The 25,550-nt window shown below is 43.0% G+C and overlaps 1 protein-coding gene across 1 annotated transcript; it reads left to right on the forward strand.

Annotated features, from left to right (window-relative positions):
* The first annotated feature begins 2,946 nt into the window (after positions 1-2,946).
* Positions 2,947-15,368, forward strand: LOC129701202 (leucine-rich repeat-containing protein 52-like). Its single transcript, XM_055642299.1, has 2 exons — positions 2,947-3,792; positions 12,280-15,368. The coding sequence occupies exons 1-2, from the start codon at positions 3,174-3,176 to the stop codon at positions 12,573-12,575; spliced, it is 915 nt and encodes a 304-aa protein (XP_055498274.1). The 5' UTR covers positions 2,947-3,173; the 3' UTR covers positions 12,576-15,368.
* The last annotated feature ends 10,182 nt before the right edge of the window (positions 15,369-25,550 follow it).

Below are 25,550 nucleotides of genomic sequence, written 5' to 3' on the forward strand. Positions count from 1 at the left end.
TATTGTTATATGGTTATTTGCTGCAGGCTGAGCCCGTCAGGTTTGTCCGATAGCAGCATGGACGAGAGGCCAAAGGTCGATGGAATCGTTCTGGGAGCACATTGTATTATCACATAAAATGTGCAGAATAGTGAGCCAGCCATTGGCCACCGTAAAGGTAAACAATAAAGTGATCGAGATGAAAATTGACACTGGAGTGAAATGCAATGTTCTGTCTCGGGAACAGTTCAATCATCTGAGGAACGTAGACCTATTAAAACCCACCAATGTTACTCTTCTCGCATATGGGGGAAGAGAGATCAATAGGGTCGGTATTGTGACGCTACAGCGCCATCTAGGGGATCAAAATACAGGTTGCCATTCTATGTCATCGACCGCAATGTTATCCCACTTCTGACACCATGTGCAAAGTACTTATGATTCAGAATCATCATAACAATACTTTCATTTGAATACATACAGAGACCATCAAAATGAGTACTGTAGGGTCTGAATCGTAAGTTAAAAATAAAAAGGCGTCATGGCTGCCCGCATGCCCGACATGGATTATGGATCAGGTCATCAGCAGCAAAACCAGACACGGATCAAATCAGCAATACTGTTTGATCTACATAACTCAGCGGGACAGGCAGCATCTCTGGAGAGAAGGAATGGGATCGAGACCCATCTTCAGACTAAAAGTCGTGGGAAAGGGAAACGAGGGATATAGGCGGTGATGTAGAGAGATATAGAACAGATGAAAGAAAGATATGCAAAAATGTAACAATGTAGCGATGTTACAAAACCTACCTTCAGCGGCGCTGCAGATCTGCCACGGGCTGTGTGTGCGACTTTGGCGCTTTTGAGGGGGGTGGGGGGGGGGGGGGTCGGGATTAAAATGCAGGTTTGTATCGCTAGTCGGAGAGGGATTTCCTCGGGCTGCTAGTCGATGAAGAAAAATCGATCGAACTTCCTTCCCGTTTTTTAAAAATCGCTGGACAATTTAACAGTGGATTAAAGTAAAAGGCAACTTTGAACGCCCTCAACGCCTACAACGATGGATCGCAACAACAGGACAAAACAAAGGATAAATCGTTTATTTTACATATAATCTTGCTTCTTGGGGTGGCTTTAATCTAATTTTACGTTGGGAATGTTATTTGGGCCCCATATGAATCGACATGGGGTTCAAATTCACCGCTACCGCAACGTTCCAATCAATCACATTCCAGAAACACCCACTCGCAAGATGATTTAAATGATCTTTTATTTTTGGACAATCATGTCATAAGAGCATCCAAATTGTCTATATTTTGTGTAATTGTCTATTCATGGTCAATATTTTTATACTAAATATCCACAACAGGGATATTGTGCAAAAAAATAATATTTTTGATTATATTGAAAGTGGATGTTTTAGATTAATTTATGGGAATTAAACATTAAATTCCTTCCATTTAGCATATAAATTCATGACAGTGAGATTTAAAAATCATGTTATATTGTTAAATCTTGTGTGAATGGGATTAGTTTGTTATTTGGATACTTAGGCTATTTAAAAAAATATATCGTTTTCTTAAGAAATGGAATCTACAGGACATTCTTAATGGGAAAGTAGTGGGCAGAAAGGCATGTCATGCGTGGTTTGAAGAGCAAAAACTTGTAGTTTACAATGCCAAAATTGAAAAGTTGAGGAAAAACAAGGTTGCTTATTGGTTACAATCTGAGGCATATGATGATGCTACTGATTATGATATGCCAATGTACCAGCTAGCAACTGATCTTCTCCATAAAGACTTGGTCTATTGCTGGAAATTGTAATTTATTTATCTATCTATTACGGACTTACAGCATATAATACAATAATATTAAAGTTCTGATCTTGAGAATATCACATTTTTGAATTTTCAAGGCAGTCTGTGTTATTACTATTTCCGTCACAACGGTCAATTTTGTAATTAGCTACAATTAGGTAACTAACTAATTATATGCTTTAATTTCAGATCATCCAAGTAAGATGTTTTATATTTGTTACAGAATGCTTCAATCTATAATAACTGAAAATGTCATTCAGTTCTCTGAATTTTTAAGAAGGTTATGGGCTTTTGACTGTCCTCGATCACAGCTTTTGTGTTAAGTCAATGGAAAAGCAATAGGGAACAAGATGCTAATTTCCGAGTATGAAAATGGCCATAACTTTTTTTTTTTAATACTGAAGATATGAAAGTGAACTAGGTGTCAAATTAAACTTTTTTTAATGCTTTAATCTGATGGGATAAATTGCAGACTTGATTTTTAAAATCTCAAAATGTTGTAACATTGCTAAACAATGATATAGGAAACATGACATTGTTAGTTGTTTGCTAGGTGAGAACGAAACAGCAACAGTGAAAGGAACAGCATCTCATATTTCACTTGGGCAGCTTCCAGCCCAGTGGTATGACCAGTCTGAAGAAGGGTCTCGACCAGAAAAACCATTCCTTCTCTCCGGAGATGCTGCCTGTCCAGCTGAGTTACTCCAGCATTCTGTGTCTACCAGTGGTATGAATATTGACTTCTCTAACTTCGAGTAACCCCAGCATTCCCCCTCTCTCCATCCCTCCCCCACCCAAGTCACACACCAGCTTTTCGTTCTCACCTAGTAAACAGCTAACAATGGCCTGATTTCTTTATCATTGCTACTTTTTTGTGCATATCTTTAATTCATTTGTTCTGTATCTCTCTACATCACCGTCTACACCTCTCGTTTCCCTTTGCCGTGACTTTCAGTCTGAAGAAGGGTCTCGACCAGAAAAGGTCACCCATCCCTTCTCTCCATAGACTGCCTGTTCCCGCTGAGTTACTCCAGCATTTTGTGTCCATCTCCTTTAAGACTGTCGTTACGATTGAGCACGTCACAAAAGCGTTGACTAGCAACTGCAAGTGACATTGGATCAAGTCTCCCCTCCCCACTCTTCTTAACTTTCACGCTTCATCAGGTGAACTCTACCCTCGGTATATAGAGGCAACGGGTGATTGGTGATTGCAGACATGGCGAGATAGTGGTTGCAAATGCAATGAAGTCTTCGCCTAATCGAACGTTTAAAAAATGAAACCATAATGAAAAAAACCAAATGCAATCTTGCACAAACATATATATGTATACATATATATATCTTAGCATGAAGTTGCGGTTTGGATAACATCTTATCAACATGTTTCTTTATTTGAGAAGGTCGCAGGGATTGCTTTGGGAAATACTGTTGATGGGAGCGACAATTACTGCCGAATGCCCACCAAAGTGCATCTGTGATATCTTTAAGGTGAACTGCAGGAATAAGGGTCTCGTCTCATTTCCAAAAAACTTGCCACTAAACACCAGGTATCTGGACCTCTCGAGAAACAACATCTCTGAAATCAACGCTCTGCAAATCAACCTCCTGAGCGACTTGGTCTACCTGGATTGCAGTCACAACGCCATCTCGGAGGTCTCCAAGCTCGACTTCCTCGCTGGGTCAAGGGTGGCGTATTTGGACCTCAGCCACAATACTCTGGAAAGGGTCGGCGCCACCACTTTCCAGACGCTGGCGAGCTTGATCGTGTTGAAGCTGGGCCACAACAAGATAAGGAACGTGCAAAACAACGCATTTGAATCAAACATTGGGATACGTGAGCTGGACCTGCGGAACAACAGCTTGACTTTCGTAAACGTTACCGCCATAAAAATCCTGAGTGGGTTAAACTCCGTGCATCTGTCCGGCAATCCTTGGGATTGTCAATGCACGGTTAAAGATCTGAGTCAGTGGTTGCAGAAAGACAAAAGTTTGTTTCCAGGTGAGAGAGTCCGTCTCAAATTTTGTATCCAATATCTGTATACATTATTTATACTTGTGTCCATATCTGTATTTATAATCTATATTTGTTTCCATATCTATACCTGTATCCAGAATCTATTTGTTTCCATATCTATGTCTATAATCTGTATTTGTTTCCATATCTATATCCATAATCTAATTAATTAGACATTATGAACTGCATGCGGATGCATGTTGACAAATATATATATCCTTATGACTATAAAATTCTGATCTTGAATGTGTGTGTGTGTGTGTGTGTATTTATTTGTTTGTGTGTTTTTACATCTTCTCGAAAAAACGACGCGCGAGCGGGAATATTTTTACATATTCTGGTAGAGATTTACCCCCTGGAGTCCGAAATCGGTTTACCTGAAAATGTTGTGCTTTATTTCTTGAATTATTCATAAAAATGTTCACAAATCTGATCCAACTTTGAACTCAAAATGCCTGTTTTTCGCTGATGATGTGACAATGGATCTGCCTGCCTGCCGTCTGCTCGCGCTGCGACTGATGCTGCCTCCCACCCCTCCTTCCTCCCCCCATTGTTCAAACGTCGCCCTGTCGACTGTTGACCGAAGATCATCGCTGAAGACTGCGGCACACGCTGCGAGTGAAGAAAACGAGCAAGTCAGGCCCTGTACTAGAGCTCTCGGGTCCCGTCCCGTCCGTCGCTGCCGAAAAACCTTTGAAAAAAACCCGCTGTCTTCTTGCGAGTGATCTCACCCCCGACCGCTCCCCGTGTTCTCGGGCCCTGCCTGCAGCCTGAAGCCAGGAGTGAGGTTCGGGAACCAGCCCTCCTCTCTGATGACCCCCCCCCCCCCCCCCCTCAAACTCTACCCCATCTATCTCTCCCCCCGGCTCCCTCTCTGCCCCCCCCCCACCTTCCCTCTCTCTCCCCCTCCCACCCTCCCCCATCTCTGTGCCCCTCTCTGTTCTCTTGCCCCCCTCTCTGCCCCTCCTGTGCCCCTGTGCCCCTCTCCCCCATCTCTGTGCTCGTGTCCATCTTTGTGCCTCTGTGCCCCTCTCTGTGCCCCCCCCTCTGTGCCCCTCTCTGCCCCTCTCTGTGTGGTGCCCTCTCTGTGCCCCTCTCTGTGCCCCTCTCTGTGCCCCTCTCTCTGTGCCCCTCTCTCTCTGTGCCCCTCTCTGTGTCCCTCTCCCCCTCTGTGTGCCCCCTCTGTGTCCCTGTGCCCCTCTCTGTGCCTCTGCCCCTGTGTCCTGTGCCTCTCTCTGTGCCTCTGTGTCCATCTCTCTCTGCCCTCCTCCCTCTCTAGCCGTGCCTGCGAGTTGGGGGCTATGTGCGTGGATAGGGCGGGGCATAGGGTAAAAGGAGTGATTGAATAATATTAATATAATATCAATCGGGGTGGTTACAGTGTGTGTGTGTGTGTGTGTGGGGGGGGGGGGGGGGGGGGGGGGGGGTTTGGGGGGTGGGGGGGGGGGGGGGGTGGTTAGTGTGTGTGTGTGTGGCACCGCAGGCTGCCCCCTCCCCCCGCAACTGGGCGTTGAGGCACACAACGTTACTCATACTCAAATTTGAGTAATGTCATGTGCTGACTTTAATATAGCTGTATAGTTGGGAGATAATACCTTAAGCAAGTTAGGAAAAAGACAGAATTAGCAGAAATCTGAATGCTTGAATTATAATCAGGAAGGGATACAAAGTTAATTATCTTGATGGCCAGTCTTTTTTGCCTAGGGATAGTAGTCTAAAATAAGAGTGCATAGGTGTAAGGTGAGAGGGGAACGATTTAAAGAAAATTTAAATGGACAACAAGGTGGTCATAAGGCAAAGGCAAAAGTTCATAAGGCAAAGGAGCAGAATTTGGCCATTCAGCCCATTTAGTCTGCTTCCCCATTTCATCATGGCTGATCTATTTTCCCTCTCAACCCCATTCTCTTGCCTTCTCCGCAAAACCTACTAATCGAGAACCTAAGACAGGCACGAAAAGCTGGAGTAACTCAGCGGGTCAGACAGCATCCCTGTATATCATGAATAGGTGACGTTTCGGGTTGAGACCCTGCCACCACTATCTGTGGCAATGACTTCCACAGATTCACAACCCTCTGGCTTTGTCTCGTTATGGAACAAGCTGCTAGAGAAAGTGGTAGAGGCAGGTAAAATTCCAACATTAGAAAAGTAAATATATAGAAAAGGTTTTAGAGAGCCATGGGTCAAACACAGATACATGGGATTAGCAGAGATAGATATCTTGGTTGCCGTTGGACAAGTCGGCTGAAGTATCTGTTTCTGTGCTTTTTGTGACCATATGACTAAAGATAGAATGTTTCTTAAAGAATAAAAATCTTGCTCAGGCCCTTTCTGGATTTGGCCTGGCCTGACAGAGAACATATGGAAGATACTGTAGACACAAAATGCTGGAGTAACTTAGCGGGACAGGCAGCATTTCTGGAGAGAAGGAATGGGTGACGTTTCGGAGTCGAGACCCTTGTTCAGACACAACCGAAACGTCATCTATTCCTTCTCTCCAGAGATGCTTCCTGTCCCACTGAGTTACTCCAGCTTTTTGTCTATCTTCAGTTTAAACCATCACCTGCAGTTCCTTCTTACAGAGAACAGATGGAAGTGTATTTGATTGCATGAGCTGATTTTTTAAAACATTGTTTATGTGAGGCGACATTGTGGGTCTCACAGTGCCAGAGACCTGGGTTCGATCCTGTCCTCGAGTGCTGTCTCTGTGGAGTTTGACACCATGGGTTTCTTCCCACATCTCAAAGACTTGCGGGTTTGTAGGCTAAAAATTGGCCCCTGTAAATTGCCCCTCGTGTTTCGGGAATGGGTGATGAATTGGGATAACATAGAACTAGTGTGAATGGATAATCATTGGTCAGCACAGACTCAGTGAGCCGAAGGGCCTGTTTCCACGCTGTATCTCTAAAACTACAAAACCATGCATAAATACAATCAGGTCAAGTAGGTAGAGCATTAACAGTAGCACACCTCATGTACAGTAGAGCATCATTGTAGCGCACCAGTTCCATAGATGAAGACCAATATCCTCAATGTGGTAGCAGTGAATCGGACAAGACCCTAGCTTAAGAATGGCTAGTTCAGAAGCCTGATAACAGAGAAGAAGAAGCTCTTCCTGAGTCTGGTGGTGCTATGCAATCCCTAGTAATATGGAGAAAGAAGGAATTGTCGATGCTTGACTCTTGAACAAAACACAAAGTGTTGGAAGAACTCAGCAGGTCAGGCAGCATCTGTGGAGGGAAACGAACAGGCAGTGTCTTGGGTCATGACCTTTTCTCAGACTGAAGACCTGAAACCAAAAGGTCACCTGTCCATTCCCTCCACAGATGCTGCCTGATCCCTGAGTTCCTCCAGCGCCTATATAACCTGCAGTATCAGATCTGAATTTGGCTCGCTACCCGTAGAAAGTGTGTCTCGGTGATGATTTTTGTAGACTTATGGAATTGTGTTAAATGTGCGGCATGGGACCATAAGTAATACTTTGAGATCCAATTGTCAATCAGCAAGGTTATTGCGCGAATCGTGTTGAGAAATTCTTCGGCCAAAATGGAATGATCAATGTGGGGGAGTATGCATGGCGAGGGAGAGAAGGAGAAGCTGAGATGTGTGCAATATCATGAGAGGAATAGACTGGGTAAACACATAGAGTCTTTAGCCCATAGGGTAATCAAGAAACAGATGACTTAAGTTTAAGGTGATTTAGGCAAAGATTTAATAGGAACTGAGCAGTAACAATAGACACTAGGCCATTCGGCACTTCGAGCCAGCACCGCCATTCAATGTGATCATGGCAGATCATCCCCAATCAGTACCCCGTTCCTGCCTTCTCCCCATATCCCCTGACTCCGCTATTTTTAAGAACCCGATCTAGCTCTCTCTTGAAAGCATCCAGAGAACCTGCCTCCACCGCCCTCTGAGGCAGAGAATTCCACAGACTCACAACTCTCTGTGAGAAAAAGTGTTTCCTCGTCTCCGTTCTAAATGGTTTACTCCTTATTCTTAAACTGTGGCCCCTGGTTCCGGACTCCCTCAACATTGGGAACATATTTCCTGCCTCTAGCGTGTCCAAACCCTAAACAATCTTATATGTTTCAATGAGATAACCTCTCATCCTTCTAAACTCCAGAGTATACAAGCCCAGCTGCTCCATTCTCTCTGCATATGACAGTCCCGCCATCCCGGGAATTAGCCGTGTAAACCTATGTTGCACTCCCTCAATAGGAGAATTTCCTTCCTCAAATTAGGTTGCGTAACTTTTTTACACAAAGGGTGGTGGGTGTATGGAACGAGCTGCAGGAGAAAATAGTTGAGGCAAGTACTATCATAACATTGAAGAGGCGTTTGGACAAGTACATGGATAAGACAGGTTTAGAGGGTTATGGGCAGGTGGGACTCGTGTAGATGGGGCATGTTGATCAGCATGTGAAAATTGGGCTGAAGGGCCTTTTCCATGCTGGATGAAGGGCAGAATGTAATAAATTAAAGTGTTCATGTTATAGGAGCAGAATTAGGCCATTTGGCCCATCGAGTCTGCTCCGCCATTCAATCATTCCCTCAGAACCCCATTCTCCTGCCTTCTCCCCATACGCCTGACACCCGTACTAATCAAGAATCTATCAATTCCCTCCTTAAAAAATATTGATTGACTTGGCCTCCACAATGTTCTGTGGCAATGAATTCCATGGATTCACTACCCCCTGGCTGAAGAAATTCCTTCTCGTCTCCATTCTAAAGGTAAAATTCCTCCTCAACTCCTTTCTAAAGGTAAACACACTCTTCCTTTTGTGGCCTAATGGTCTGCAGATGGCTTTGGGAATTTTTGATACAAATAGTCACTGAGTGTCTTCCTATATGTTCCTCAGCAAAGCAGTTTCACTGCAAAAGAATTGTTTAAAAAACTCCCAATTTCTATCTGACCTCAGAACTAATCACCTCTTTCACAACGTGTTGGAGTAACCCAGGCAGCATCTCTGGAGATGCATGGATAGGTGACGTCTTGGGTTGCGACCCTTATTTAAACTGATTGCAGTGTGGAGGGGAAAGAAAGCAGGAAAAGGGGAGGGGCAGTACAAAGCCTGACAGGTAAAAGATGGACATAGTGGCAAGTAATAGTAACCGCTGAGTTACTCTTGCATGCAGTGTCCCCTTATGTAAACCAGCATCTGCAAATCTTTGTTTCCACAAGATATTAACTGTACTCCGATACATGTTTTTGAAGATAGGTGACGTTTCAGGTCGGGACCTTTCTTCAGACCCCTACCCAGGAGAAACACCTTCCTATCCATGTTTTCCAGAGATGCTGCCTGTCCGACTGAGTTACTCCAGCTCATTATGTTTTGTTTTTTTAACCATCATCTGCAATTCTTGTATCTACCTTTTCACAACCCCACATATTCTCACTCTTAACTCTAGCTCAATCGGTTATTCCACTATTGCACTTTATTAGTTGATTTCCACCACTTCAGATGACACTACAATCTTTGCACCGGCCAGCTAATTGGCACCGATTGTTATACCCATCATTACCATTTCCCGTTCAATCTGAAGGCTTCACATGAACAAGGAATTTCATTGCACCCCTGTGCATATGACAATAAAACTCATCTAATCTATCTTGTTTTTGCAGCCGTGTTCTACTTAATAAAAAGCAAACTCATAAATATCAGTAAATTACTCTGCTAGGTTCCATCTTAACCTTCCTTATTCCAGAGAGTCATATAGCCATACAGCACAGAAACTCTTCTATGTTGACCAAGTTTAATAATGGCTATTATTATCGGTGAGACCAAGCGGAGGTTGGGCGATCGTTTCGCCGAACACCTCCGCTCGGTCCGCAATAACCAAGCTGACCTCCCGGTGGCTCAGCACTTCAACTCCCCCTCCCACTCCGTCTCCGACCTCTCTCTCCTGGGTCTCCTCCATGGCCACAGCGAGCAGCACCGGAAATTGGAGGAACAGCACCTCATATTCCGTTTGGGGAGTCTGCACCCTGGGGGCATGAACATCGAATTCTCCCAATTTTGTTAGTCCTTGCTGTCTCCTCCCCTTCCTCAGTCCCCCTGCTGTCTCCTCCCATCCCCCAGCCTTCGGGCTCCTCCTCCTTTTTCCTTTCTTGTCCCCGCCCACCCCCGCCCCCGATCAGTCTGAAGAAGGGTTTCGGCCCAAAACGTCGCCTATTTCCTTCGCTCCATAGATGCTGCTGCACCCGCTGAGTTTCTCCAGCTTTTTTGTGTAACCTTTAACGATGGCTAGTTCGATTAGCCTGAGTTTGGCCCATATCCCTCTAAATTATTTCCTCTCAGTGGCACAGTGGCACAGTGCCCCTGGTTTGATGCTGGCCACAGGTGCTGTCTGTACGGAGTTTGTATGTTCTCCATGTGACCATATAGGTTTTCTCTAGTTGTTCAGGTTTCCTTCCACATCCCAAAGACATACAGGTTTTTGTACGTTAATTGGCTTTGGTAATTTTTGTCTTAATTGTCCCTAGTGTGTAGGATAGTGCTGGTGGATGGGGGTGATCGCTGGTCCATGTGGAAGTGTGGACTTGGGACAAAGGGCCTGTTTCGGCGCTGTATCTCTAAAGTCTAAAGTCTGCCCCTATACCTGTCTATATGTCACCATTATACTGTACCTGCCTCTATAACTTTCGCATTTCATTCCTTCTCTTTGTTAAGCAATGGTTCCTCTGATCTCGTTTAAAATTTCCCCTCTCACATTATACATATGCCCTTATGTTTTGGTTTCTATCCTGAGAAAATGACGTCAACAAATCACCTTATCAATGCCTTTCATGGTTTTGAGTACCTCGTAGTCTCCTAAACTGAATGGAACTAAGTCCCAATCTATCCAGTCTCTCCCTATAACTTGAGCTCTTGAGTCCTGGTAACATTCAGGTATTTTCATTTCTTTTATCTGTCTGTCTGCCCCTTTTATTTAAGTTACTATTAATATTGTCATATGAATCTTAGGGCAGTTATTAGATTTGTTTATTCAAATTTTGATTACCATACAAAATCTTTAATTCCACAAAATTGACATTTGGTAAATTATCTTTATTGAAACTGGGCTTTATTTTTAATTTAGTAATATTCTCAATTAATTCATAAAAATAATCAGTAGCCCATGTAAAAGTTTTTAAAGCATGTGGGGAAGATGGCTTTCTTGACTTCCAAAGGCAAGTCCAAACTCTATCCACTGACTGATCAGACTGTGTAGACTGTGCAGCATAAAACATATTCATAGGTATACTAGAAACTAGAAATTAATGAAATGAGGGGAAGCGTTGAGTGATTCTAGTTTAGAAACAGCCCAACTGAATTCCAAGATAACTTGAATCGGAGTACAGTTAATCTCTTGTAAAAACAAGGATCTGCAGATGCTGGTTTACATAAAAGGACACAGAGTGCGAGAGTAACTCAGCGGTTACTTTCACTTGCCACTATGTCCACCTCTTACCTGCATCGCTTTGTCCTGCCCCTCCTCTTTTCCAACTTTCTTTCCTCTCCTCCCTGCAATCAGTCTAAAGAAAGGTTCCAACCCATTATGTCACCTATCCATGTTCTCCAGAGATGCTGCATAACCCACTGTGTTACTCCAGCACTTTGTGCCTTTTTTTTTTGTACACCGGCATCTGCAGTTCCTTGTATCTACAAATTAAAGCATTGCTATTTTGCTACTGGCTCTTGTTTGTAAAGAGGATAACACTGCCCACATTTTTTAAAAAATGGTCGCGTATAAACAAAGTGCAGGAAAATACAAGGGATGATAGATGGAAACTTAGAAGATTGAGGGGGGATCTTATAGAAACTTACAAAATTCTTAAGGGGGGTTGGACAGGCTAGATGCAGGAAGATTGTTCCCGATGTTAGGGAAGTCCAGAACAAGGGGTCACAGTTTAAGGATAAACGGGAAATCTTTTAGGACTGAGATGAGAAAAACATTTTTTACACAGAGAGTGGTGAATCTCTGGAATTCTCTGCCTCAGAAGGTAGTTGAGGCCAGTTCATTGGCTATATTCAAGAGGGAGTTAGATGTGGCCCTTGTGGCTAAAGGGATCAGGGGGTATGGAGAGAAAGTAGGTACAGGATACTGAGTTGGATGATCAGCCATGATCATATTGAATGGCGGTGCAGGCTGGAAGGGCCGAATGGCCTAATGCTGCACCTATTTTCTATGAAACTGGAGCACCTGGAGGAATCCCACACGGCACAGGGACAGCACTCGGACAACACCCGAGGTCGGGATTGAACCTGGATCTCCGGTGCTGTGAGGCAGCAGCTCGACCTGCTGCACCACTGTGAAATCAACAGCTTTTAAGGAAAGGATTTTGGCTGTAAACGTTCAAGTGTGCAAGGTTAAGTTCTCACTTTGGATGCATGTACCTGCTTTGGTTTTCTTGCATGTTATTGGTTTGTGATACAATGTCGTTCCATGAACAAATAAGTGAAAATAAATAATCTGCTTTTGATTTAACAGATGATAAAGACACTGTCTGCCATAGTCCAAATTCGATGTCTGGAATCAAAGTCTCGGAAGCCTTAAACAACATATTGCACATTTGTCTGGCCCCTCTGGATTATTTTGACTACATATTTTTCGTAATGGTTGGTGTTACAATATTTATCAGCGGCATAATTGTTGCAACAATTTCAGGTATAATCATGGTTTATTTGGATCGTCAAAGGAAGTATACAGAAACAGATGATGATATAGAACCAGTACTGTATCCACCAGCAAAGTCTAATGTGAAATTTAGTCCAGTCGGAACATGATAAAAGATTCTCTACAGGAGTATCATACCATCAAGACGCCTGAGTTAATCACCAAGGTCATTGGTAGGATGGTTCATATTATGTATGTTATTGAAATGAACTAGTCACCAACCAATGAATCGATATAATGGACTATGTGGAAGATTGGAGTGTATCACTCCGTTATGTTATCATTGTTCAATTGTGTAATACTCCCTTTGCAATTTATATATTATCAGATGCACACATTTATTTTGTAAACTATATGCCAATAAACTTTATTATATGGTTCCAACATTTGCGACTTTACCATATTAATGACGATGTGCTCCACTTTCCTGTATTGGTATATTCCCTTAATCACCAAAAACATATCAACTTCTGGGATTTGTGCAACCTCTGGCTTTAGGGTGGCACGGTGGTGCAGCAGTAGATTTGCTGCCTTGCGGCACCAGAGACCCAGGATCGATCCTGACTCCGGGCGCTGTCTATACGGAGTTTAGAGTTTACGCTCTCCCCATGACCGCGTGTGTTTTCTCCGGGTGCTCCGGTTTCCTTCCGCACTCCAAAGACGTGTGGCTTTGTAGGTTAATTGGCTTCAGTAAATTGTCACTAGTGTGTAGGATAGAAGCAGTGTACAGGTGGCCGTTGGTCAGCACGGACTATGTGGGCCAAAGGGCCTGTTTCCACTGTATCTTTAAACTAAACTAAACTCTGTCTTAAATCGACTTGGCAAGCTGAACTTCCTCAGCGCTCCTTGGCAGAGAATTCCAAAAATTCACTAGCCCAGGTTAAAGTAATTTTTTTAACCTCATGGTGTCATACAGCATAGAAACAAGCCCTTTGACCCAACTTGTCTACGTCAACCAAGATGTCCCATCTAAGCAAGTCCCATTGGCCCGTATCCCTCCAACCCTTTCCTTACCTCTGTCTGCCTTGAATAGCTGACTGGTTATTTTGACCCTCTCTGATGCAATTACATCTTTAGCCGTGGACACCAGACCAGTACACAATATTTCAAGTTTCATTGTACTGTGGATTTAGATAGTTCCAGTCAGAAATCTTTACTTCTGTATTTAATTCCTTTGCAATAAAGGCCAAAACTATTATTTGCCTTCCGAGTTATTTGCTCAATCTACATGTTAATTTTTAGTTAATTGTGTACAAGGAAACCAGTTCCTTCTGAACAGCAACTCTCACTATATATGAAAAGGTCTCCCGTCTATATTTTCTACTCAAGTGGATGACTTTAGATTTCTCCATATGATATTGCATCTACCATTTCCTCTGCCATTTACATAGCATAGCTATACCTTATACTAGTCAAGTGATCAAGTATGTCTTTTCCCCCTCAACTTCTGATCTCAACATTCCAGAGAAAACAAAAGCAGAAAAGTCAGGTTGGGTACTTTTAGTTTAGTTTAGTTTATTGTTACGTGTACCAAGGTACAGTGAAAAGATTTTTTGTCATGTGCTATCCAGTCAGTGGAAAGACTGTACATGATTACAATCAAGTCATCCACATCAGTGCCGGCTCGGATTTGTTCTGTATATTTTCATATTACTAGTTTACCTCTCCCTTGACTTTCATTCTGAAGAAGGGTCTTGACCCGAAATGTCACCTATTCCTTTTCTCCAGGAGATGTTGCCTGACCCGCTGAGTTACTCCAGCTTTTTGTGTCTATATTCACAGTGTACATTGTCTGAAGAAGGATTCTGAGCCGAAACATCACCCATCCTTTTTCTCCAGGGATGCTGCCAGACCCGCTAGAGTTCCTCCAGCACTTTGTGTCTATCTTCCGTATAAACCAGCATCTGCAGTTCCTTTAGACACAATATACAGATACAGGGTAAAGGGAATAACGACTAGTGCCAGATAAAGTCCAATAAATTCTGATTAAAGATAGCCCATGAGTCTCCAATGAGGTAAAAGGTAGGTTAGGACAGCTCCCTATCACGAACTGGAACCTGGGTCACTGCACGCCATTGTGCCGTGATCTTCAGGTGAGGTCAAGCAAGGTCTATTAAGCTTTAAACCATAGCACAATTTTAACATCTTTTGTGAGAGCCTCTTAACGACATAAATCTACGAGAATCAGAGAACTAGGGGTGGTAGAGTTGCTGCCTTACAGCGCCAGAGACCTGGGTTCAATCCTGGTTACGGGTGCTGTCTGTACGGAGTTTACACGGTCTCCCTGTGACCACGTGGGTTTTCTCCGGGTGCTCCGGTTTCCTCCAACCCTCCAAAGACATGCAGGTGTGTAGGTCAATTGGCTTCGATAAAAAATTGTAAACTGCCTCTAGCATGTAGGATAGTGTTAGTGTGTGGGTTGATGGCTGGTCAGCGTTGACTCGGTCTTGTTTCCGTGCTGTATGGCTAATGTCTAAATAGTAGGTTGAACCAAATCAGATGTCCAGCACGTTCAATCTTGCCATCCACAGATAATTACTGGAGAAAAGAAATATTCCTTTTCTCCAGAGAAGCTGTCTGACCCGCGGAGTTACTCCAGCTTTTTGTGTCTATCTAAGGTTTAAACCAGCATCTGCAGTTCCTTCGTACACATCCACAGATAATTGTTATGTAAGCCGGCAACTCCATGGTCAAAATCATGTCCAGCACAATGTATCAATCAATCAATCAATCAATCAAAGACTTTATAGTCATTCAAAAATACATCAACAAATGCAAATCTGAACAAATTTTTGTTGCATCTGGCTCACCGTGCACCACAAAAGGATAAAATAGATAAAAAGATAAAATAGATAATAATGGCGGCACATTATATGAAATTATATGTATATATTTATATTACGTTATATGGACACATTGATCTGTTTTGTAGTAAATGCCTACTATGTTCTGTGTGCTGAAGCAAAGCAAGAACTTGAACTTGAACTTGAATTCAAGAGTCTGATGGCTCGGGGGAAGAAGCTGTTGCAAAACCTGGCCGTTCTGCTCCTTATACTGCGATACCTTTTGCCCGAGGGCAGCAGAGTGAACAGTCCATGATGGAGATGTGTGGGGTCCTTTATAATACTGTTGGCCTTGGACAAGCAACGTTTGCACGCAATGTCCCGGATTGAAGGAAGAGAAGTCCCAATGATTTTTTCAGCCGTCCTCACCACTCTCTGCACGGATTTCCAGTCGGAGGCTTTGCAGTCCCCAAACCAGACGGAGATGCAGCTGGTCAAAATGCTCTCTATGGTGCCCCTGTCGAAAGTGGTGAGGACGGGATGGGGGAGGTGAGCTCTTCTCATCCGGCGCAGAAAGTGCAAACGCTGCTGCGCTCTCTTAACTAGTGATATGATGTTTTGTGACCAGATCAGACAGTTCGTGATCATTGCTATCTACACCAAACACTAGCGTAAGATTCTTCGACTTATTTCTCTAAGCCAACCTCTCAAGATTAAGGTCAATGTATTCAAATTGCAGGATAATACACAAACAGATTACCTTACAGATAATCATGAAGGTTATTAATAATTTAAAGTCATAAGATTCGTATTATATCACAAGCTCAATTTGGAAAGGCAGACGCACTTCAGTGCATTCCATGACCTCAAGGAAATACCATCCCTGCTCTTTGAGACAGCATCTGGTGATCATGGTGTCCATTTGAGACGAAGACCAGGCCACAGTATAACGTCACATCTGAAAGTCCATATGTCCACCAGTTCCTCGGTTCTACACTGGTAATTAGCTTCGATTATCTGGAGATGTACGTGAACCATAACCTTGTGACTTAAAGATGAGGGTATGCGCGTGTGTGTGTGCGCCACTGACTAAACCAGAGCTGGCATTGATTGCAAAAGGTCCAAACTTTGGGACAGAGTATGTCCGACCTGCTGACAGTTGCTTTCTGCTACAACTACAGCTCTTCAGCTGATTGCTGACTTGGTGGGGTTTTAGTTTAGTTTACGTTTAGCTTAAGTTTAGTTTAGTATAGTTTAGTGTCTAGCGAGGTACAGTGAAAAATGTTTTTTTTGCGTGCTATCCAGTCAGTGGAAAGACTACATATAATTACAGTCAAGCTGTCCACCGTGTACAGATACAGGATAACTGGAATAACGCCTCATCCAATATAAACTCCAGTAAAGTCCGATTAAAAGGTTTGAAAACATTTAGAATCTAAGTTTACAAACTAAAAGCAAAATTGAAAATAAATGTCTTGTTTATCTTTGAAAAATAATAAAAGTTATAAAGAACAAAATCTTTCCTTGGCCACTCTCTAAATACCACACAATTTAGCATAACTTTTTGGTTAAAGGGAATGCAACTTTGATAACTGGGAACAGCAAACAGAAATAATTGGAAATGTACGGAATCTCAGAAAGCTACCATCATGCTGAACCTTCCATCAGAATTGCAACTAATTGCAACCTGAAGCGCATCTATCCTTCTTTTGTGTTCTCTTTTGTAAACCAGCATCTGCAGTTCCTTGTCTCTATCTGCCGCAGATGCTGCCTGACCTGCTGAGTGTCTCTAGCAATTTGACTCCTTTTGTGTCATAACCAGCATCTGAAGTTCTTATTTTCTAAACTTAATCCAGTCAGGAATGATTTAAGGGCCTGTTCCACTTAGGCGATTTTATTAGGTGACTACAGGCGACTGGGCTGTCACCACATGGTCACTGGGGTGTCGCCTATATGATAGTGAGTAGTCTCCTCAGTCGCCCAAAGAGTCATAGTGTTTTTCTAGTTGCCGCTGGATTTTGAAATGTTCAAAAAATTTTGGCGAGTCGGTGACAGTGGGCTTGACGCCAATGAGCGTAGCTTGACTTCTCCTGACATAGGCGCTGTCATAGGTTGGCGCCAAGAAAACGTAGGTTGTCGCCGGTACTGACTTCGGTAAATTCCATTGGCGACTACCTACGTCAACCGGCGACAGGTACCAGCAACTGAATTGTCTTAAGTTGCCATGGACTAGGTGGTAGGTTGTTGTAGCTTGTCGCAGACATTGTCGTAGGGGGGGTCCAGTCGCCAGTTATTCGGCAACCTGTTACGACTATGACAGTCGACGAAAAAATCCCCTAAGTGGGACAGGCCCATTAATGATAAAGGCAGATGCTATTGTCCATTGTACACACTTACCTTGATAATCGAAATAGCCTAAAATGGACACTCTGCTAGATGCTGTCTGAACCAATTGTGCATTTTCAGGACTGCAGTTTCCCCTTGATCTGGTCAAGAGTCAAGTCAAGAGTATCTGGGACATTGTTGGCCATTGTGGGGCAAGTTGGACTGAAGGGCCTGATTCCACACTGTATCACTCTATGACTATCTTATTGTCATATGTACCGAAACGGAATAATGACATTCTTACGGTTGTAGTGTTTACACTGTGCAACAAGTCTCTCAACCTTCATGGATCAGTATAGCACCAGAGGAGGCCAGTCAGCCCATCAATTCTGCACTGACTCCTTCAGAGATCAGTTGGCCCCGTTCCTTTTGTACAAACAAGGAACTGCAGCTGCTGGTTAAGACACAAAAGGACACAAGGTGCTGGAGTAACTCAGCAGGTTAGGCAGCATCTCTGGAGAACAGGAATAGGTGATATTTTGGGTCTCTGCCAGAATGTCACCTATCCATGTTCTCCATTCCTTAACTCTTTCCTTGAAAATACTTTCTCCTTCAAATATTAATCCAGTTTCCCCTTGACATCACAGAGGCTTATTTTATAAGCCACTTGATTTGACCAACGAGAATCAATAATATATGAGTGTTTGCAAATCTCAAAGGTTCAAAGGTTATTTATGGGTCACATACACCTAGATGTAGTGAAATGCTTTTTGCTAATGCAGCACATAAAGAATACAGACATAACAGTGATAAAGAAATTTAAACATAAAAACATCCCCCCACAATGGTTCCCATTATGAGGGAAGGCACAATGTCCAGACCCATCCCATGTCCACCCATAGTCGGGCCTCTTGAGGCCTCCACAGTTGCCCTTACGGAGGCCCGATGCTCCAGGCCGTTCTCGCTGGGTGATGGTGCTCTGGCGTCGGGAGAATCCTCTCAGCGGCTTGGGAACCCTGGAACGGCCGCTTCCCTTACCGGAGACCGCGGCTTCCGAAGCCAACAAGGCCGCGCCGGACGGAGCTCCACCACTGGCGATCTCGGCGAGAGATCCCAGGCTCCCGATGTTAAAATCTTTGTTGCTCCCTCTGACCTTTATTGTTCCATTTGTTTCCACAAGATAATCAAGTAGAAACTATGAAGACCTCTTTGGTAGGCATATATAGAAATTATCAATGGTTGGCAAGGCATATGGATTTGGACTGACATGGACCATAATTAATCCATTATCAAGATAGGTGTGTGCAGATGGAGCAATATCTACTGTCTTTAACATTCAATCACGAACTAACACTGCGGCTTATGATATTCTTTTCTCCTCTATCTTGACTACTCTCATTTTCTGTTCTATTCTGCTAAATTTGAAAATAGAAGTTGTACATGAACTGTATTATCTCATTATGTATTAGATACTTATGTACTACATTATTGTACTTACTTATAATAATAAAAATAAATTAAAAAATAACATTCAAATGTTCCTGATTGGATTAAGTTTAGGGCTATCGGTAGAAAGGAAGGCAAATTCAATGCTAGCATTTATATCAAAAGGATTGGAATACAAAACAGTAATGCTGAGGTTCTATAAGGTGCTGGTCAGGCCACATTTGGAGTACTGAGCTGATTTGGGCCCCATATCTAAGGATGTGCCGTCTCTGGAGAGGGTCCAGGAATGAGTGGGTTAGCATATGATGAGCGTTTGACAGCACTGGGCCTTTACTCTCTGGAGTTTAGAAGGTTGAGGGGGGACCTCATTGAAACTTACAGAATAATGAAAGGCATAGATAGAGTGGATGTGGAAAGGATGTTTGCACTGGTGGGAGAGTCTAGGACGAGTGGTCACAGCCTCAGAATTAAAGCGCGCTCTTTTAGAAAGGAGATGAAGAGGAACCTATTTTGTCAGAGTACTCGGGGTTAATCTGTGGAACTCATTGCCACAGAAGGTGGCTGTAGAGGGAAGGTCAGTTGATATTTTTAAGGTAGAGATAGACAAATTCTCGATTAGAATGGGTATCTAGGGTTATGGGGAGAAGGCTGGAAAATGGGATTAGGAGGCAGAGATCAACCATGATTGAATGGCGGAGTAGACTCGATGGGCCGAACGGCCTAATTCTATTCCAATAACTTGTGAACTTTGAGATTCAATTAGATCACAGTTACAATTACATTTAAGACCAGGATTTGGATTACACTTGGTATTTTATGTCAGAATTTATATAGCTATTAACTTCTGCAAATGAACTGTAACTATTTTGTTAATATTTTAGGAGCCTGGTTCGGAGAAAGGTTAAGCTCCTTGAAGCAATCCCACATTATACAACTAAAATCTTTAGATCTAAGATCGGACTGAAATACTTTAACTCAGAATTAAAAAGTCACGGTGATCAAGAAGTAAATTAATTTTTATTTTGTTTAATCAATCAAAAATAATTACTGTAAACATTGACTTAACTTATGTAGGAAGTAACTCCTGGTTTATACCGAAAATGGACATAAAATGCTGGGGTAACTCAGCGGGCCAGGCAGCATTTCTGGAGAGATGGAATAGGCGACGTTTTGGGTTGGAACCCTTCTTCAGACACCCTTCTTCATGTTCTAACCCGAAAAGTCACCTATTCCTTTTCTCCCGAGATGCTGGCCGACCCGTTGAGTTACTCCAGCATTTAGTGTCTAACATTGCCTTAATTTGTGCCTTTGACATGCAGATATGTCTCAAAAAGGCAGCCAATATCATCAACAGAAGATACCTGACCACTAGATTGAAGAATATCTTCTTCCCAACAACCATTACATGTGGGCGGCATGGTGGCATAGCAATTAATTAATATGCCTTACAGCGCCAGGAACCCGGACTCAATCCCGATTCCAGGTGCTGTCTGTACGGAGTTTGTACATTGTCCCTGTGACCTGCGTGGGTTTCCTCCGAGATCTTCGGTTTCCTCCCGCACTCCAAAGACGTACAGGGCTGTAGGTTAATTGGCTTCTGTAAATTGTCCCTAGTGTGTGCAGGGTAGTGTTAATGTGCGGGGATCGCTGGTCGGTGCATATTCGGTGGGCTGAAGGGCCTGTTTCTGTGCTGTATCTCAAAACTAAACTAAATAAATCCAACACCAACCTCAACTATGAATGAATAAATAAGTATTCACATACAAGGAATTTGCCTTGATGCTATGCCCGCAAGTGACAACATGACATACAGTGACAGTTAAGAATGATACATAAAACATTAAACATTAATAATAAAACATCTTTGATGTGAATTAAATAAAATACCAGATCAAAAGGAGGCTACAGGTGTTTGGTTATTGAGTAGAGCTATTACTCGTGGAAAAAAATCTGTTTTTATGTCTGGCTGTGGCAGCTTTGACAGTCCGTAGTCGCCTTCCAGAGGGAAGTGCTTCAAAGAGTTCGTGGCCAGGGTGAGAGGGGTCAGAGATGACCTTACCCGCTCGCTTCCTGGCCCTTGCAGTGTACAGTTCGTCTATGGAATGGAAGGTTGCAGCCAATAATTTATAAATTTCTATGGACTGATGCACTATTTTATTTGCACTCATATTGCGCTCATTAATATATTCATTTCTGTTTATTTTATATCTATGTGCATTGCGTTTACACACCTGTTATGCTGCTGCAAAGAAGAATTTCCTTATTCAGTTATCAGTGCAAATGACGATTAAAACTCCTGACTATTGACTATGTAAGCTACAATTTGAATAGGCAGAGTCCAAAGTGCATTATTTCTTTTAAAACAAACACAAGGACTTGAGAGGAATTCTAACTATAAAGAAGCACATCTCACAGAGTAATTAACACCATGCAGTAACAACCCTGAATTGTTAAAAGTGCACCAAATAAATCACCTTGTTGTGACATAGTTTTGTGATACAGTTTATGTCTATTTTTGGTTTAGTTCATTTATACAGATTACACCAATTTTGGGAGAAGACGAGGAATAGGCCACCAAGCCTCTGGAGAGACACAAGAAACTGCAGATGCTGGAATCTTGAGCAAATGACATCTTGAGCTTGGTATCTAAATATTGGGTCTGTTATGCCAATCAGTTAGCAAACTGATATCTTAATCCCCTTTACCCGCCTTGCTCTTAGTTTAGTTTAGATATACAGCGTGGAAAGTTGTGCTGAACGGTTTTATGTTTAAGTTTTAGTTTGAGATACAGCATAGAAACAGGCCCTTCAGCCCACTGAGACAGCGCCAACCATCCACTAATTTATCCAACATGCTAGAGTCAATTTACAGAGGACAATTAACCTACAAACCTGCAAGTCTTTGGAGTGTGGGAGGAAACCGGAAAACCTGGAGAAAACCCACTGGGTCACAGGGAGAACGTACAAACTCCACAGACAACACCCAAGCTCAGGATCAAATCCAGATCTCTGACTGTAAGGCAGAGACTATGCCTCTGCGCCATTGTGCTGCCCTCTTATGCCTTAATCTCCTTGCCTAACTAAAATTTATCTCACTCTCAGAAGTTTTAAATGTCAAATCAAGACTGTTTCATTATCATATGTACCAACCAACAGAACAATTAAATTCTTACTTGCAGCAGATGAACTGGCCTATTAACACAATATACAAAGATAATATATAAAAAACAAACATTTAATAAATTAATAAGCCCCCCAAAAAAAGGCCAGTCATTTGTGCAACCAAATATTGTCCATAAGTCATAGGTTGGTGTTGTGTACTGTTGAAGAGCCAATATATGTTGGGAAGAAGCTGTTCTTGAACCTGGTGCTCATGGTTTCCAGACCTTCTTGGTACCTTCTTCCCGATATTAACAGCGAAATGCGAGTGTGGCCAGTGTGGTGCGGGTCTCGGATGATGCTGGCTGCCTGTCTGAGGCAGAACCCCCTGTAGACCCCTTCAATGGTGGGGAGGTCAGTACCCAAGATGGACCAGGGCAGTATCCACCACTTTTTGTAAGTGACGTAACCAGAACAGTTTTTGGCAGGAGAATTCCCAGATGTTTTCCAGACATTGTTTGAAGGATAGCTTTCTGATATTCATTAGAAGCGTTTGGAGCAGTTCCTGCCTATTTTGTCCTCCCCTATTTGCAATGAGTTTCATTAGTTGTCATCTTTGTCATTTCACCATTCACTGCTGTTCTGTTTTCCCATCACATTTTCCATCAGATGTGGTATCCTCTCTCCCTGACTTCTCGTGACCTGTAATAAATTTGATCCGTCTTATCTCCAGCTTGTATCTCTATAATTACACACACCGAGTAAAAGATACTCGCATGGCTACACCTTACACCATTGGTTGCGCTAATTATTTTAAATCAATTAACTCAGCCAGACGGAGAGCGGAATCCTGAAGCTTCTCACATTTTGTGACTTCTTTTCCTCAACCGTCAAAATAAAGGTTTAGAATGACCAAAATATTGTTCTGTGCGTCACTGAGTCACTTCGCAATCTTTAAATAACTTTTAAAACAAAACTTTCATTGTGTGAATTGAGATTTGATATACTTCCTTATATGATAACACAGTGGCTTTCACATCACGTAGGGTGCTTCATCAGAATGTAGTTACATACAAGGAACTGCAGATGTTTGTTTAAACAAAACACATAAAGTGCTGCTGGAGTAACGCAACAGGCTAGGCAGCATTTCTGGAGAATATGGTTAGGTCAGGATCCTTCTTCAGACTGAATGTGGGGTGAGGGGGGGGGGGGGGGTGGAAGGAAAGCTTCAATAGAGCTAAGGCGGCATGGAGGCGCAGCTGTAGAGTCGGCCAGAGATCCGGGTTCGATCCTGACTAGCGGTGCTGTCTATATGGGGTTTGTACGTTCGCCTCATGACCACGTGGGTTTTCTCTGGGTGCACTGGTTTCCTCCCACTCTCCAAAGACGTACAGGTTTGTAGTTTAATTGGCTTTGGTAACAGAAATTATAAATGGTCCCTAGTGTGTAGGATAGTGCTATTGTACGGGGTGATCGCTGGTTGGCGTGGACTCGGTGGGCTGAAGGGCCTATCTCCGCGCTGTATCTCTCTCTAAAGATGAGGCGCCAGGCAAAAAGTCTGGTGGGTAATAGGACAATACAGGGTTTTCTGATAGGCAGATGTTGGACAAAAGCCAGAAGGTGTGAGACCAAAGGATTGAAGATTGGCAAATTGTGAAGCTAGAGGAAAGGATGTAGGTGGAAGGGGAGAAGTAGGTGGGGTACAGGGGAGAGGGATGGTTTTCTAGTTACCTAACATTTGAAAATTCAACGTACATACCGTTGGGTTGTGAGGTGTCTGTCCTCCAGTTTCCATGTGGCCTCACTCTGGCAATGGATGGGGCTCAGGGCAGAAGGCCAATATGCGACTGGGAAAAGTTGTTAACCGGGAGATTAAGTAGGCCTTGGTAGACCAAGCGCAAGAGTGCATTGAAACAGTCGCCATCCTGTACATTGCTGAGTCGATACTTGGTCTCGCCAATGAACAGGATGTCAATGCAGGTAGGTGTTTTCCTTTGTATTCAGTTTTAAAACACAGCCATCAGAGGCAAAACTCCCCATTGATAATTAAAAGTGCAGTTCTGTATGTCAGCAGAAATAGGAAAAAGAAAACCTGATTTTTTAAAGAAAAAAACACACTAATGAGTAATTTAAGATGTATCAATTCTTTCATTAACATTTCATGATACATTTCATATAGTCTGATGTGGGTGGGGGCGTCATTACTGCTCCCACTTCCGTTAACCTTTTACACAAATAAATTGACTCAGAGGTGAAATGGAGGTAAGTGACACAAGCAGGAAGTTCCCTCATCCCAATTATGTCCTTCCCACAAACATCAGGAAGTAACGATCCCATCCTGTCTCTACATTGCACAACTCTTCTCTCCTTATCTGACACCCCTTGACCTCCTTACACCTCGAGCCTTTGTCACTTACTCTACCCATCTGCCAAACACAAGGAATAGTAGAATTTGTCTTAACTTCTATGTTTCTACCATCCTGTGTAAAAAAAAAAACTTGCTGCTCACATCTCTTTCAAAACGTTGCCCTTCTCACCTTAAAACTATGCCCTCTAGCATTTGATTTCCCCATTCTGCGGGAAAAAGGTTCTGACTGTCTACCCTATCTATGCCTCTCCTAATTTTATGTACTTCTATCAGGCCTCCCAATAACCTCTGGCGTTCCAAAGAAAACAATCCAAGTGTGACCAACCTCTCTCTGTAGCTAATATTCCCTAATCCAGGCATCATTCTGTAAACCTCCACTGCATTTCCAAAGCCTCCACATTCTTCCATATATACAAGAGGTTGGACAAACCTGGATTGTTTTCTCTAGAAAGCCGGAGGTTGAGGAGAGAATGGATAGAAATATTAAAAATGATAGACATAGATAGGGTGGACAGTCAGAACCTGTATCTCCCAAGGTGGAGATGTCAAAGACTAGAGGGTGTAGCTTTAAGGCGAGAGGGGCAAGGTTTGGAAGGAGATGAGCTAGATTCAAGTTTTGTTCTTACACAGATAATGGTGCTTGCTTGGAACGTGTTGCCAGGGGTGGTGGTGGAAGCAGATATGGTAGTAGCATTTAAGAATTGTTTGGTTATGCACATGGGTATTCCGGGAACAGGGAGATATGGACAATGTGTAGGCAGATGGGATTAGTTTAACTTGGCATTATGCTTAACAAAGACATTGTGGGCCGAAGGGCCTGTCCCTGTGCTGTACTTTTCTGTGTTTTTTGTACATGCTTAAAAATACAGAGCTGTGAACTTCCTTACTGTTAGTGTAAGTCTAGTTTAGTTTAGAGACACAGTTTGGGAACAGGCCCTTTGGCCCACCGAGTCTGTGTCGATCAACGATCACCCGTACACTGGTTCTATTCTACACACTAGGGACAATTTACAGAATCCAATTAACCCTCAAATGTGCATGTCTTTGAAATGTGGGAGGAAACCT

The sequence above is a fragment of the Leucoraja erinacea genome, chromosome 10, assembly GCF_028641065.1.
Source record: "Leucoraja erinacea ecotype New England chromosome 10, Leri_hhj_1, whole genome shotgun sequence".
In the NCBI taxonomy this organism is placed as follows: Eukaryota; Metazoa; Chordata; class Chondrichthyes; order Rajiformes; family Rajidae; genus Leucoraja; species Leucoraja erinaceus.